Source organism: Manduca sexta, chromosome 2, assembly GCF_014839805.1.
Source record: "Manduca sexta isolate Smith_Timp_Sample1 chromosome 2, JHU_Msex_v1.0, whole genome shotgun sequence".
Taxonomy (NCBI): Eukaryota; Metazoa; Arthropoda; class Insecta; order Lepidoptera; family Sphingidae; genus Manduca; species Manduca sexta.
The window spans coordinates 1,286,066-1,303,642 of record NC_051116.1 but is presented as its reverse complement, the minus strand read 5'-3'; the positions used below and the strand labels follow the sequence as shown (position 1 = coordinate 1,303,642).

Here is a 17,577-nt window from a genome sequence, read left to right as displayed (position 1 = left end):
TGAAAGCTGGCCTAATTCTACGGTGTTTCTGCATTTACCTTATCTTAAAGCATATCTGTAAGACATTAGTACTCATTCGACTGTGAGTAAACATGATTTCGCCATGTAATATGGTAATACATAATGCATGCGCCGCATAGCGCAAGGCTGGCACTTCCTAGCCCTTGAGCCAGTTGCATTCGTTATGCAGGCACGGTAAAGCGTTAATGTTTACGTTTATACGCGAGAAAATAATTTAACTTGTAAAATACGTTAAGGTTGAAGAGGCTGGTTTATTTGTTCGCGAATGTTGTAGCATTAAGGTTGATTTTAGTAAACCATAGTCCTCATTTAGAACATCCTTTTGAAAGTAGAAAGATATATTATTGTAATGTGATAGAGGCATCTATTTATCCCTAAAATGAACTCTAATGCGAGTGAAGCATCAAACAACATACTGTGGTTGTGTAATACTTTGTACGAAACTCATGCATAAATATAAAAATTATAAAAACATTTATGTGTTATAAAACCTCATTCCAAAATTGAAATAAACATCTCCGCACACATAATGAGGGGGAAAAAAGATTTAAAAAAATCGCGTAAACGTCGACATGTGAAACCATTTCAGCCATTCATAATTCTTTTGAAGGATTCATTCCGTTCTCCCTTTACGCTGGAGTTGATATCCTTTCTCGACGAGGGGTGGTAAGTGGCAACGCTTGGAGGACATTTGTGTCTGTTTGCATTCAGTTTGTGGTTATCTAAATTGTAAACGTGTACGGGGATGCCATTGTGTGTAGCGTCGCTTTTGTTTGATGGTAATGATTTTGATATGAGAAGTAAGGTTGTGAGTATGCTGAATGATTTTTTATTACCATCAGCCGAAGGGTGTCCACTGCTGAACACGGGCCTCTCCCAAAGATTTCCAGATCGACCTATTACAAGCGGCATGCGTCCACACTTTTATCTGAGAGTATATTTAACTGCTTTGGATAGTTTTGATGCTAAGCATTGGTGTTATGTCCCTCTTAAAGGACCTCGTAATGGGCATTATGAGACTCGTTTCAAATGTGCTCAAAATAACTAGTAGTATTAATAGCGAAGTGTTTAGTATATCTGTTTAAGTTTAGGTAATATTGCTATTTATAGATTGTTGTAGTGTCTGTGACAGTATCGTGTTGTCACTAAAGTGTGAAAATAAATATAATATGGCAAATATTTTTATTATCACAATGTCAAGTCGACGCACGTCATTTTCCTCATATCTTAACCGACACATACGATACGCCCTATAAATTCACTTACCGAAGTCGTGAAAGGGATGGGACGCATCAAACACGAGTTATCGCACGCTCCCATCGCGATGCCAAAATAGCCAAGATCTCTAGCGACGCGTCTATTCATACGAGCTTCCGACGTGCTGTCGGTTACTTTCGTCGTGTTTATGACGTTTGACTTCTAGGGTTGTGATGTTTGAGATTTGTAGGGCTGTCACGAAGATGATGTTTGTGTTGGGTATTTGTTAAGATAATGATTTCAGGGTTCTTCCCCGAAATCGGTTGATATATATGACATATTGGTTTTATATGAAATTGAAGATATGTTTCGAACGAGGTATAACTAGACTTATTATTGTAGGCTAACACCGTCGGCCTTAAGCACCAATACAACCTAAAGAACCGTTAGTGCGGCGCAGATTAGCAATCTTTGAGAATGAAAATAATTGAGAACGATTTATTGAAACTTGTAAACACTGATTTTAATTAGGTTAATCTAATCTACAGCCTTCACTCAAGCCCTCTTCAGGTTGTATATTAAATAATTAAAAAAAACATACCTTTTGTCCTAACAGCGGTCTCATTACGCCATCGTTATGTAAACAAACGATTTTTTAACATTTCTCGTCATGTTATAACCAGCTTTATTGTTCGATTGCACGCTTTACTTAATGAACTGTGAGAATTGTATAATGTTTGCGCAACAATCGACTCTTTGTTGTCGATTGTCGACAATTTATACCGATGTTCTGAATCGAAATCGTAATGAATCGTCCGACACGATTTTTAAGCTGATACCGATTTTGGTCGGTGACGATCGATGATTGTCGCTTAGGTCGCACTCACCGGCCTTCTCTAATTATACCGTCATACCGACTAAAGCCTGCGGCGGCCTGCTTCTGCGCATGTGAAATGGTTCTGGGGAGGTCTTGAGTGCTTCTGAATTCGTCGGACCTGTCTCAGCACAATGCCTCTACTCGGCTCATCTCTTTTGGCGCTCAGAGGTCCCCTTTTTTCGGCAACATTTGTCGAAGTAAAGCCGCGTATTCCACGCTATGCGGCCACGACTCCCCACAGCCCCCTTTTAGTCGGTTCCATTTTAGCTGACTTTTGCATTGGTATTTTCAGTTTTCAAGTATTCAGAGTCGATATGTGGGGTTCAGTTTAGAATTTAGACTATTGTTGACATTCAAAGTCTCTATTGTTGACATTGTTGGAGAATCGTCGTATAATTAAAAACCGCTGAATATGCGTTTTTTTGAACCAGGGGACATCCAAACACCAATAACGATTAAAGGTCATTATTGCAAAATCTTTCAAACGAAGTTGTTCTCTTAGATTAGAATATATACAATTCTAGCTTCAAAACTATAGAAGATCGCGTACGAACACTAATGTTTATCTCATTAGCAAACATTTGCGCAAATTTACAAATATTTGCCGCGAACGTTGTCGTTGTTTAACCCTCGCGACCCATTTGCGTCTCGGAAACCCGAGAGGACCTTGTGGTCAGCATTGTAGTTTACAGTAATTGTTATGTTTGGAGGTTGAAAAAAAAAATAACAATTGTAAACTAAGAAATATTCGATTATGTTATTGGCCTTAGTTTGTTGCGCAATGCAACGGTGAAACGTAGGAAATTGTGTTTGATTTTGTTTGCGAGGTTTTGTTTGTTTGAAAGCTTAGGTTTTTATTGGATTCGTTTATATTTATTGAAAACGAATTGTAATGAAGGTTGATGTAGTTCTTTCGCGACTTTTTATTGTGTTATAATTTTCTTTCCTGGCATTGATCCTTTAGCACTCGGTTATAATAGAGCTTCCTTTTATATTCATTCATGATATTCCTTAATTTCACTGATTGCCTCTATTTCAAACTTTGAACTGCACGTCTATGTAAAATCAGTACGAATTTATGCCATTCTAGTAATACTAGCATAGAATTTACTATCGGAACACACGACAACCGAATGAACAACAAAGCGTAGTTCTGACAGAGGTGCGGAAACAAAAGCCTCAGTTTGACAGAGAGACGTGAAGGATCTCGCGTCATCGACTTTCGACGTTGACACGGCAATGTATTGTGTCCACTGATTTTTTGATGCTAAGGGTTTGGGAGTGGATGGAAAAGTGATACATGATCTTGTGATCAGAAATGATCAGTTGAAAGAGGTCGCTGGGGGATAGGATTCATCCTTGTGGTTTAATGTAATGATATAGATTACTGGTTTAATAATTAGTATTGATAGAATACGTTGTTGAATGGCGAAGATGGGAGAATATGAATATAATAGAAAAGTTTTCGGTGTCGATACGTCTGGTTAGTTAAGATCTAAAGATTTTATGAATACATCAAAAACTATTACCGTTACAAATGAAATGACGCCAATACTAATTAATGAGTCGAATATAAAAGTAATCGCAATGTAAAACTAATTTCGTGTTTAGTTAAAATTAGCATGATCGTTTGATCGTTTTAAAAACACTAACCCAAACACACGAAACAGAAACACCGGCAGGTGCGATTCCAGTGTTTTGATTAGCTTAACTGTGTTTACATGTGTTCAATTAGTAGAATGTAAGCGAAAACATGGCAAAGATGTTATCTAAAGGGTCCTTCGACCGCTGAAAACAGGGAATTTGTCCGTTCAATGTTTGTAAATCGGGATTAGTAAGGTCCGTTTTTGCTTGTTTAAGGCGCTTTCGAACCTTAAACAGTTTCGTGACGCTTGAGTGATTTTGGAAAGTGGGATTTTGATTATATCGTGTGTGATTAATAGTGTGTAATGATTCCTTTATCAGTTTAAGTACAGCGTGATGTGAACCGTGGAGATTCGGTTTCCAAGTCGGGTAATAAAATTTGTATTTAGAATGAAACACGACTGAGTTGCTCGGTATTGGAATTTTTGACCGACATGATTATAGGCACGCCCCCTATCATATCATGGGATGGATAAACGCTCAGCTATATGTGGAATGTTGGGGCGGTAGGTTCAATAATGCCTAAAGCGTCCAATACAGAGGGTGGATTTTTGTTATGATACGCTAATCACTTCGCTGTTGGTAATGTTTGTTACATCAATGTAAAAGCCGAATGATTTGTATTATTAACGATCTATCATACCGTGAAACATTAACTATTAATTGATTTAATGATTTATTATGTTTACGCGAATGTTAGACGTTGAGATAAAACTATTTACGGATTTTACCGCGGTTATTTATATTATAATTTTTTTCCGTAGTTTCGAAGACTGCAGCCTTCATGGTCACGGTGCGGACTGAGGTGTTCGTAATCCGCAAATGAGGGTACAATATCTACCTACATTTTCCAATTCTACAATTTTATTTTTTTTTAGCTGATCACGGTCCGATCTATGCGCAATAAGCTCTGTTATTTAATTGATTTTCGTACTATCATCAACGTACATTTTCAGTCTATTAAAAACCTATGAAGCAACACAAGCTGTATAACAGAAAGCTGTCATTTCCTTGTTTTAATATCCCGCAGAACCGGCTCCGCAATTGCAACAGATTATTCAATGAATACGGTAACTTTTTCCCCATCAAGTTGTCTTGAAGTGCCCCTTTACCCCTGATTCAGATCGTCGATACAAAGTTTGCGGTACGGTTGCGTATTCCGATAGTTCCCGTTGCCACGCAACTACAGTAGGGTTGTCAAAACGGGGTATTTTAAATTTTATATCACTATTCGTGTCTTTTACGAAAAAAACATTTGTTTGTTCAATCTTAATTGGTAGCACGCGATGCACAGTCAAGGGGAAATACTTTACAATTACAAAACATCTTACTTTAAAAAAACGTTAGTCATTTAACAATATTGCTTCGGTATGTCACTATAATATAACTACAAAAGATTCTACACCCTTAACTTATAAAACCAAAATGTATACAAATAATCTTGCGTATTCGGTACGTCTATGGCAATATAGTGATTAATATATTGTTGTACCCACCAATCTAGATCACAATTGCCCAAGTTCTGGAGCGACTGGAATACTATGTTGGTCCCAAACCACCAAATGAATTAATACGGTACAAATCAGGCCTTGTTCCAACATACCAGGAGGTGTGGCAACCCTAAACTACCAGTTTGTATCGACTATCGCCATTTAACAAATTAAATTTGTTTCACTCGTTATACCGAACATATTTCTGTTGGAAGTTGTCGATTCGTAATTAAATTGATGGGGAATCGAGTTTTCGAGTTATTCGTTAGTTAGGTTATTCTTTTGGTTCATGCTGGATAGCAAACACCATTCGAATAAGTCCGGTAATGAGATACAATTAGATGAATGGTAAAGATCAATTTGAGTGACTGATAATGTTTTTTTAATTATTATTTGGTGCTTATCTCCAAGTAATCATATTGCCTCTCTCGTTATTAGTATAAAAACTTGTTTCTATTTCAGCCAAGTTAAATAGATGATTGGTTTAGAAATGTCAACCAATCTTAATAGGATTTCGGACTTGTATGTTTACAGTAATTAGCCGAGCTTGTAAGCCAATTTACAAACATTGTTTAGGATAGACTGAACTAGCACTGACAACATGTTCAGTGTGTAAACATTAACAATCGTGGTTAACTCCGCTCCGCAATTAATTTAATAGAAAATTTGTAAACTCATTATAATAATAATAATATCAGACCTGTGTTATGTACAGTACAGTAGGATTAGGCAGGCCGGCATAACTGTGACTACCATCCGGGAATGCTCATCTCTTGCCGGTTAACGGGTTTTTGGCCATGTTTACTTATCACCATACCATCATGCAGTGAGGTCATTTTATCATGCCTTTGATAAAAAAAAAGGATTCGTGATGTTGTCGGTTAATTTTAGAATAACGATTGAGTAAGGTATTTCTATTCATGATGCTGCTTTATTTACAAAGACCATCTTTTTTTTGCTAGTATTTTTTTGAAAGGGTGATGTAATTATCTATTCACAGTTTCTCATAGGAATTAAGACCTCCAATTAACTTTATGAAATGACGTAAACAAATTCGGAAACACTCGAAAAATTCATCAAATACAACATTTTGCTCACTTCCATGATTCCCAATTAATAAATTCCAAATTTATTACTCGTAATTTTTAGCTCGTACCTAGGTCGCAAACACTTTCACTGGCTCTCTCTCACGTCGTAAAACTTCAGGTTCCCATGGACGTACGACCGGTTTGCGACCGACATCTATACATGACCGGCGGAGGTTTACGCATTCTCGATGTAATTTGTCGAGTGTTAATTGAACAACTTTCTGTGCGGTGATTGGTGTTTAGTTTGCGATAATTGCGAGGTTTTTTTGTGGTATAACGGTGGTATGTGGGTATGTAATTGTAAACATTCATAATGAATTGTGATGGTCTTGCTGAGCTTATGGGAGGAGGCAAATAGTGAATCGTCAGATTTGAAGCTTAATTTTATTAGCTATAAAATTCAGAGCGGTAATGTTGTAAAAAAATACTCTGAAATTCGGATGTCTGATGAATTATCAGCGAAAATACTCGGTGAGATATTTTTTGTGTACCACAATTTTACTTGTAAAGTCTAAACAAATCTAGTGAACAATTTCCCATATAAATACTTGTACTCAATGTTTGCCTGAAAAATGTCTTAAGTGGTGGATGCTCTGTTCCACCAGTTATTTCGGAGATGCCCAGCTTAGACAAAGGAAATTCTGCGCGTACAAAGCGACGGGTTGCATTCCTCGCTCGCATAGTTCTCGATTAGGGTTGTCACGCAGTATCAGAGTGGAACTTTAAAAGTCGCTTATCAAAGATTGTAGAATAGTTTGCTGTTTGGTTTCTCGAAGACTCGGTCAGTTATAAAGCGGTTAATTTAATTTTACATTATATTTGAGTTTTAAATGTTTATTAATTCTATGATGAAGTGACAACCCTATTTTTGCGGTGCGACGTCGTCGCTTTATTAAGGCATCGCTGACATAATAATAATAATTTTATATTTCTGTGGTTTTGTGTCGTAAACTAAGAAAATTGTGGAAAACAATGCATTTTATATTGAAGCTAAATATTTGTAACGTTTAATTTATTTTTTTAATTTTTTAACTAAATATTGTATAATAATGTTTTTACACGTGTCAACAATTATTCTCTCATAAGTTTTATGTATCAAAAGTCAACAAAATCTCAATTACACACGAATCTCCGATAACCGTCGTCGGTCCGGCAGCCGACCGTCTCGTACCCCTAAACCGGGCTTGCGACGTTCGATTGTGTCAAATCCCACCGGAATCACCGGATATCTCGCCTATTTTACCGGCTTTTTCCTTTTTTCTGACGCCATTTTCCGGCCGGATTGATTCGGAATGTACGAGTCCCGAAATAGATTCTTTTTTGTTTTATCTTTTATATCGGTGGCTGTTGGCATTTGTGAATGGATATGTTTTTGATATATCGTGATTTCCACGGAGACAATATGTCTAGTGACATTAATATTAATGTAGTCGAGGATTCAGGGGAAAGTCGGTCAGGCGAAACAAATTGACTTATTATAAATAATCTATTGTGTAAAGTATTATTAATTAGAAAGTAGGTTTTCTTATGTTTTATTTATAACTTCGAAAAGGAAAGTAAATTAGTTTTGCGTTATAATAAGATTTCTATCTGGATAACAACAAAGTTTTGTGACAATTTGCTCTAATGAAAATAAGATTTACCTTTTGCAAATGATATTTCTCATGAATAAGTTTCATACTAGCATTAGCTTTTCATTTATAAAATAAAATGAAGAAACGAGCGAGTCGCTTGGTAGCAAAACAATCTAGAATTTGAATTACAAAAAAAAAAAAATATTACAAAAATATATTTGCTGTGAAGTCCTAAAATCTATTAATAACACTAACTACAATACCCTACAAATTCAAATACAACAGCGCTAGATTTTTGGTAGAAATAGACAAAACGACCACCTATCCAAACTGACTCTAGCATACAAAACCATCGAAATATTTCATGTACTTTGCATACAATATAACGTGGCCACAACCCGTGTCACGCCGGCGAACGTGTAACCCAATTCCGCGCGATATGTCGCGGGCGTGGCGCTTTGCAACAATGTTTCCTCCCGTGTCCACGTTTCCCGCTGTCACTCTATATAGGTCGGCTGTGCCCGCCCGAGCGTGGATGTTGCTGTATGTTGATTGGTTTGGATTTTCATGTTATTAACATAAGGTCGATTTTAAATTATAAATGTGTTTGCTCGCGGCTTCTCCCGTATCAGTTTTCCGGGATAAAAGTCCCGCTATATATTATCCCGGGATAAAAGTGAATATGTGCCAGGGTCTCAAATTATTTCTATGTAAAATTTTATCGAAATCCGTTTGGTAGTTTTTGGGTTATTGCGTTGAGAAAGACGCAGCGGGGGACGTTGTTTTATAATAAGGAAGGGTTTATTTTTAATAGGCCGGCGTAATTGTGTTGACTGGCGAGGGATAATCATCTCTATCTGGAGAATAATCCACTTAGCATCAGATGCAATAGGGTTACTTAAGCAGGCCCGTTTAAAAGAAAATATATACGATTATTATATAGAAGTTACCATATTAAGCACAACTAACAGAAACAAGTTTATGCCAACGAGTAGAATCAGCTGTTTAGCTAACCTTTTCTTGTAGAATTGTCTTAAAAAAAGCAAGCTTTTATGCATTCAAAAATGCACTTTATTTACACAGAATTCAACTACAATATTCCAAAAACATTCCTAGTATCCACAGCACCGTTACAACAAAAGCAACGTTCATTCGCAGTTTAAAATGTACCGTCATAAAAACATAGTTCCGTACCGGTAGAGCACAATGACACATTTTTATCTGAAATTTTGCGTATACTATGTATTTTACGGAGTTATTTATAGCGTAAAGTTGTGCCGCGGACCACCGTACGCTACAGTTGGAAGTTCATGGGCCATTATGCTAGTTTGGACGTGTAAATATGGCTAGGGTTGGCGGTTCCGGGAAATGGTAGACAGTTAGAATATGGCATTATTTATGACCAAATATTTTATAGGCTTTGTGGTAATATTTCAGATATAAAGCATGTAGTTTTAAAGCAAAGAATTGTTTTAAAGAAATAAAAATATTGTTAACACTAAGTTATTTCAGATATAAAGCGTGTAGGTTTAAAGCAAAGAATTGTTTTCAAGAAATAAAAATATTATAAACAAAGTTACAACCTGTGTTATAATATTATACTTTACTGAGAATGGCGAATAGCAAGGACATGAAATAGAAAATATAAATATATTTTTCTGTTGTGTACATTTTTACTAACTCCGATTTTCGTTAAATAGTTTATATATTTTTATACTTCGTCTACAATTTATGAAAAAAAGAAATTCATAATTGAAAGCTTGACAACCCTACAACACAAACAACCGTGAATGGACAGAGTTGTAACAGTCTAACTTTATATACATAGTTTGAAGACGACCAAAGTTTACAATGATGATCGTACGTTTTAGATGAATATTAGTTAAAATAACCAGTCACATGGTGTAGATTAGAGTTAGACAAATTTGAATCGTAAAGTAATTATAATAGAATTAAATTTAGATTATCAATTGGTTTGTTGGTTTCCCATTAAAAAAGAAAAACTATATTTGTCTACTTTTAAGTAAATTGTGAAGCGTGAAATTTAATCAGGGCATTTATTGTAAAATATATGTATAAATATAAAAAACATGTCCATAGACCACATTATTACTATCTATGAATTAATTCTACCTATAACTGTTGCTTAGCTTAAACTTGATAAAAATACGTGTTTATTTAAATGCTTTCATCCAATGATGTCACGACAAATGAGTATTAACCGAAGCAGGCAGAACAGTTATTCAATGTCCCGTTTCGTAATATCTGTGAAAATATGATCCCGAACTCATTATTTCTACGAGAATTCAATTTTACTCTCCGTCGAGTCTATTATGGAACGTTGATATTATTTATCATCAACTTTTGCACGTTGATCCACTCCTATAAATTATTTACCAGTTTTTTTTGACCCCACTGCATCTGATGGTAAGCGGAGTGAGGTCTTTATAGAATTCAAACCGATTAGAGGTGAACACAGAATGATCCCGGAACGCGACACACTTACGTGGGCCACTGTCATTGTCATCATTTCAGCCGGGAATCGTGCACTGCTGGACATGGGCCTCCGCCATTGAGCGCTATAGAGACCGGTTCTTGGTCGCCCTCATCCATCGGACTCCAACGACCTTCACCAAGTCGTCGGTCCATCTCCTGGAGGGCCTGCTGACGCTGCGTTTGGGCCACTATGGCGGGTTTTAACACCTTGTGCACGGTGATCGCTATCCGGGCGGATATAAAATATGTCATACCAAAAATTGTTTCATTTCAATGTTTAACATTCGTGTAAACAAATCCAAAAATGTTTACTGACTGTTTAGCATTAATTAAGTTTCTGAGTTTACATCATCCGAACATTTGTACAAACATTATTATATTATTACTTACTTACTTACGTATTCATAAGTTGATTAAGACATTGATCTATATGAGTGCCAAATTTCGTCAAAATCCAATCGGTTTGTGCGTGACTGATTCAGCATCAAAACATCTATACATACTTTCACTTTTATACTTTTACTAGGAACGACATAGTTTTCCAAACGAATGATTGAATAAATCTGTTATTTATGAGAGTAAAGGCGAGGTGATCGCTTTTTGTTAATTTTACATTTTAAAGTCAAAATAATAGACTATTAATTGTTAAACAAATTAGTCTTGTGACTAAGAATTGGGTTCGAATGGATATGTTTACGAAAAAATACATATCAAAATTATTATGGATAGAAAATATTTTTTTATCGTCTAATTATTTTGTTTCTTTAAGAATTCGGATTTGCCTTGCTAAACCTTCTTCTTACCGGTTAAATAAATAACCCAAATGAAAATATTTTATGTCCAAAATTTACGATACATTTTCAAAGCGATTTATTTTTACAATTATATAAACAGGACGTTGTTCATCTCAATAACATTTTCTAAAAAAGTTAATGTGTCGTTCAGCCGTCACCGCAAACAAGACGACAAAACACGAACTCCGCGAATTATCCAATTCAATCTATCCTGCAATTACGTCAATTGGACGGTGACTTCATCAAAACATTGACCTTTTGGATTAGATCGGCTCCCATCTCGCGCTCGCGTTATCATAAACACTATCACTGAACGGTGCGGTCTCGCAAGCGGAGAGCCACGCCATCAGTGTAGCGTCGACCGCCGCTGCGTACGGACGTCACACGCTCTCATTCGCAACACCGGTCCAACTTTATGTGCAGCATAACAATGTGCCAATAAAGGATTGCAGTGCCAAAGGATAAGTGTCGTAAAATGTATATGAAGTGCTAAGTGGATTCATTCGGTATGTATGAGGTGTCGTGCGTCGCCGGCAACAAAGTCGACGCTGCGTACGCAGTGAAGAGTCTGTCGAACGTGATACCGCCAGGGATGGGGCACGCGGTGTCCGTGCAGCGCCACCATGCGCACTCACAGTCGTACAAACATAAACCAGAACTACCACCCCCGGTCAGCAAGCCTGATGCCCTCAAATCGCATGTGATGAGACTGCTCAAACGGTCCAAAAGCCACACACCAGCGACCAGGGCTCAGGAGAACCAGGTGGATCCGAGGAGTTTTGAGCGGCGGACTGTTTTCGCTAGACCTGTGACTGATGAGCAGCGGAGGCGGAGAAACTCGGCCGAGAGGCGTCGCAGTGCTGATAAGCGTGTGATGGTGACCATTGTTGATGGTCTGCCGGTTGTGGTTACTGGGCAGAACCAGGTACCGTCGCAGCCTCCGCCGCCTGTCACTCATCACAGGCACTCGCACAGAGATAAGGTAAGATTCTTGCTCAAATAGGAATTTGAGAAGATCAAAAACGGCCAATTCCCGTATAATTATCGTTTTTGACTCTCGCGTGTAAAATATAAAATGGTTTGTAATCTAATAAGATTTGTTTGTCAAAGACAACGTTTATCAGTGTTTAGTAAGCAGACGTTTAATGAATTCAGTTTAAACATATTTACATAAATATATATTTTAATACCTATTCCGCATAGGCGTAGGTAAATACCATGGATTTCCACTTCGAACGATCTTGACAACAGATAGAATTGCCAAGCTGTCAACGTTTTGTATATTGCTTATTGTACGATTGTATGCTAATGTAGTTTTTGCTTTTAAAAATTACTTAAAACAACCAATGATGAGTCTTAATTGTAGATAACAATCGAATGTTTTTAACTATTAATTATATGACGTTAACAATTGGATAAGCGTGTGAAAATATATTTAATTTTAAAATACAAATGTCAAACGAATATATTCCTTATTCCTTTTAATTAAAGCCGACAACTAGTTTAGCTTTAAGAATTATAAGAGTTTATTGTCAGTGATCACATCAGACGATATACTTCAGCAGCCTATGTTCTACTGTGCTAATTTTATGTACATTATAATTACCAAGCATCAAAACTTGTCCATCTTTAAACTACAACACTATTGCCTAAACATTTTAAATAATTTATAAGGTCATTTAAAATTCGCCAGCGTAAACATATATTTTAGAATAAATTTAGATTTCGTTTGTCCGAAATGTAAATCTTGGCAAATGATTTTATTTCTAAATCTGCAACAATATCTAAAACAGCTTGTTATTTAGTTTGTAAATTTTGGGTACGTATCTGATTTTCTTTAAAATGTGCAAATGTTTTTTTCCGACTTCATAATGTTTGAAATAAGACTCGACGTACCGAGTCTTTTGTGCCTAAAAACAGCTCGTAGGCAGTGTTCGCGATCTACCCACCTACTTGGTTGTCAATAAGCTAATTAAGATAAGGCAAAATGACGTAAGGATATCCAACGGCATTGTACAAATGCCTCTTTTGTGTTTATGCGATTGTATGAATTAATCATTAGCCGCATTTTTCTTTAATGATTGTCATCCGTCTGTATGGATACTCGGAACTTATATCGAGTCCTAAGAGACCAGGTGTTCTAAGAATATTCATATTAAAGTACTAGATATTTCTAGCGGTTTTGCCTACGCAAAAGTCGACTGCTGGAGTAGAAAATAGATTGGAATACTCGGAAATAGTCATTTTTCATTCATAAATTATTTGAATTGGAGTAGTCGTTCACGTGGTTAACGAATAATGACTCGATAAACGCAGGTTATTGTATTTTGCTATATCAATAACAACACATTGATAGTATTGCATTTTATTAGGGTTTCTAATTAAATCCAATACATTTACAAAGAGAAAAATTACACAGACAGCGAGTACTCGACACATTCGAGTCATGACTCGGTCGTAACGAGCGGCCACACTACCAACACGATGTTATTTAATTACCACGCTAATGAGTTTAGTGCCGACGGACGTATTGTACTACACCCGCTGTTTGTGAGCGGATTGTGAATGATTACGGGATTCGTTGTGGTTTGAGTGGTGGGATTCGAGAGGGTAAGTTGCATCGTTAATCTTTTACGTCGGTTGTTATTACATTATTACCATTATATGTCTAATAGCGTTTGCTTACGGCTCCGCTGGCGTGAATGAATTATACGGGATAAATATTACTCCCGAGGTATAAAGTGGCTTAATAAGGAGCAATGTAGCTTTCTGTTCGTGACATTTTGGTGGTGTTTACCACGAGCCAAACATCTTTGTAATTAAAAAAATAATTGCAGATAAAAAAGAGCTTTAACTCATCTTCGTGGGTAAGTTATTGTTTTTTGAATTACTAAAGCGTTTTTTTTTGTCACTAATAGGAAGCTACATTACTTCTGAGTTATCTAGGATTGTTATACCCGGAAAATATAAAGAGGCACTTTTATCCCGGAAAATATTTTGACGCGAACGAAACCGCGAGCAAAATCTATCTAGTGAGTAATAATCAACAAATAAATCAATACGAATATAATTCCCGTCCATTAATAATTGGACACGCGCGATTCTGAATCTCGGATAGTTAGCCCACATATTAGAATGGGCGAACGAATTCGATTCTTTTCGGCACACATACCCGAATAGGCGTTGTGAAACTCGCGCGAAGCAACGCGCGAAACGCGAATTCTTCGCGGTGTTATATAAAAATTTATTGTGTCCGTGTTTTTGCTTCCTGTTGGGAATTGGTTCTGAGTAGTACTAGAATTGATTAGTTTCTTTGGTAATTTCGAAGTTACTGTATTATTAAAATTTCATATCAGCCCTGTATTATATACTGTCCCACCCCCAGGTACGGGCCTCTGTTACTACTGAAAATGTTTAGAACTTAGTCCACCACGCTGGACTAATGCGGGTTAGCAAATTTCACACATCTTCGAAATTCTTATGGAGACCTTAAGTATGCAGGTGTCCTGACGATGTTTTTCCTTAGATTTAAAGCACGCGACAATAAACACAGAATACACACCTTATAATGATCAGGGATGCGTGCCCTTAGGTTTTAATCCTGGTGACATTCGTGTCTGCAGTCTGTTACTCCCAACTATCGCTGCTTATAATATTTGAGATCTTTGCTGCTTTAGATTATGATTAGGAAAGATTAAATGTGGTTTGAAACGACATCCGTGCCTCAAAGTATATTCCATGCTCTTAAGTACAATTATTTGTAAAAATCATCTACGATCGATTTATTTTCATTTATTTATTACACTTTATTGTACACCAAGGATAAAAATGATAAAACAAGAAAAAAGAAAAAGTACATATGGCGGTCTTATCGCACAAGGCAATCCCTTACAGACAACCAGGGGATGGATATAAGAGAAAATGGAACAATGAGGGGCAGCATAAGGTGTACGAAGGATATAATTTTCTATTCTATCTATCGATTTTAAACTATTGTAGTTCTTATGGTCGTTGCAATTAACTTGATCGAGACAAAATTGTTATTTAGGACCAGTGACATTTAACCGCACGTAAATGTCAACGTAAGTTGAAATGTTTCGCTCAATTGTTTATTGTAGGTAATGATAGACAATGCACTATTAGCCTATAGCGAGATTCAAATCAAGCAAATGTTTGGGACTTTTTGAAGGCGCATTAGGAGCTGTTTAAGTATTTCGTAGGTACTAAAGGTGGTGGTGGGTGTACGGTTAACTTTTTTCGATGAAATTAGCGAGGGGGTCTAAAGAGTGATTACGTCAGCAATATGTAATTATTTTTATATATATTTTTTTATACATTGAACCTAAACATTATGCCTATGCTTACGTAAGTATGGAAAGGTGGGGGTACTTCGCTTACTTTTGCTAACAAGGGGGTCGTGAGAGTTAAAATTACTAAAATTCATCTTATGTAATCCTTGAATGGCTTTTACCACATCTAAATATTCAATCAACTCAGAAAAATATGTGTTTAGAGTAAATACATGTGTACAAACTACAATATAATTAATTCTCTTGTTTCTTGAATAACCTATAAAATTATGATTAATATTTAAAATAGAATCATAGACATAAACAATGTAGCAATCTGTAAACTATTTCCCTCTAGCAGCGGCGAAAGGTAAATTTGGCAAAAGGTAACCCAAGATAAAAAGAAATGCCTTAGTTAACATACCTTGGCCAATTTAACAGAAAACAAAAACTAAAACAAACGTAAATAAACCTAAAAGGGAAGCCGATAGGAATCGGATTGAATGGACGCTTCATTGCCTTCAATAATTCTAAAACATCAATTCCGTGCCTTCATTACCCAAAACACCTGATACATACACTCTTACAAACCGTTTTAGTAGTTATTACACAATTGCAACTATGTGTTTTTACAAACATCTGGCTTAGCCGCAGCCGTTCTAAATATGGCTGGCACGTGCCACGAGTTGATTTATTTATGTATGTACACCTGCATGTTGCAGCAACTTGAGTTATCGGTGTTTTTATGTTGAGAGCAAGTAGGCTACGATTGTGAACAGAGACTTTCCCGCCCTCACACCCGACACTACAACTCCTGTAAGCCAGGATCAGCAGTGGCATTGTGTGACACCGAGCGGTGAAGCTCGCCGAGTCTCAGGGAAAACTAATTTGTCATTATCCCGCAACGAAATGAATAAAATAGGAAGATAGGAAGGAGTTGGTAATATTTATTGTCCACTTCTCTCCATAGCAAAGCGGAAGACAACATAATGAACTGAGGAGGCGTTTTAACCTCAAGGATAGGGACGTTTACAACTAGATAAGCTATAAAGCACCATGGATAAAATTAAAAGAATAACTCCGTCTGACTAGTAAAAAAATCGGGGATAAAAGTACCCTATAGCACTTAGGAGGAATGTAACTTCCTATTATTGAAAAAAAAAAATATACATAAGCTGTTGAATAGTTTTTGTGATTATCGCGATGAAACAAACTTCATTTTTATAATATTAGTATAGATTTATTTTTATGCACTCCAGTATATAAACCTTATTTATGTCAAATATCACACTCCTACGTACGAGCAATGCGCTTAAAAAAGGTACAAAGTAATCCTTCATTTATTTATATAACGATTATCGAATATAACGGTGTACAAAGAGATTTAACAGAGATTCTCGTTTCGCGTGGGACGAATAAAGGTAAAATTTAATACCTGTCCAGTTAACTTTAGATGTCACACGACACCATGATTGCAGATTAAAGTGTGATTATTTTACGTTAATTAAAAACCGTCAGTGAAATAAAAGCTTATTGTTACGGTCGTGCCTTTGTTAGACGATGGGAGAGTAAGAGTTTATTATAGATTAGTGTTATTAGTTACAATTTAATTGATCTGTTGTATAATTAGGCGAGTGTGTGGAATATTGACTACTATTAAGCGATTTTAGTGCGGAAAGATGGTGTGTTTTTAATTAATTTGTATCTTTAAAGTAGTTTTAAATAATTCTGATTAACTATTTATATATGACATAACTTATAAACATAAATGATTCTCTAATAACTTTAAATACCAACAATTTACAAAATTTATTCAAATTTATTCTAGCTTAATATTTAAATAAAAATCGAACGTATTTATAAAAATTTTCAAGCATCTTAAATAACCGATTTAAATAAAAATGACATGTAACAAACATTAAAGGAATCAGCTGGTACGCCTAACATTCGTCTCGTTACGTACACAGAGCGTTATCATGTCAAGTTTATTATCATTGCGTACTGATAACTGATAACACTGTGATAACGCGTTAGCATGTTTTTCTCCGGTTATTGTGAACTGTTTCGCTCGTGGCTGTCATTGACTCATTGAGAGTTTACGAAGGTC

The 17,577-nt window shown here is 36.2% G+C and overlaps 1 protein-coding gene across 8 annotated transcripts in view; it reads left to right on the top strand.

Moving 5' to 3' along the window:
• LOC115450511 (MAP/microtubule affinity-regulating kinase 3) overlaps positions 1-17,577 on the top strand; it is a 246,736-nt gene that overhangs the window by 105,430 nt on the left and 123,729 nt on the right. For 3 of the 8 annotated variants that reach the window (XM_037437598.1, XM_037437601.1, XM_037437606.1), the window contains exon 2: positions 11,605-12,163. The exons of 3 other annotated variants lie outside the window; for them this stretch is intronic. In XM_037437598.1, the coding sequence (XP_037293495.1) occupies positions 11,690-12,163 (474 nt within the window). In that variant the 5' untranslated portion in view covers positions 11,605-11,689. The remainder of the gene's footprint in view (positions 1-11,604; positions 12,164-17,577) is intronic. 2 more of the 8 variants (XM_037437603.1, XM_037437610.1) reach the window with 1 other exon arrangement.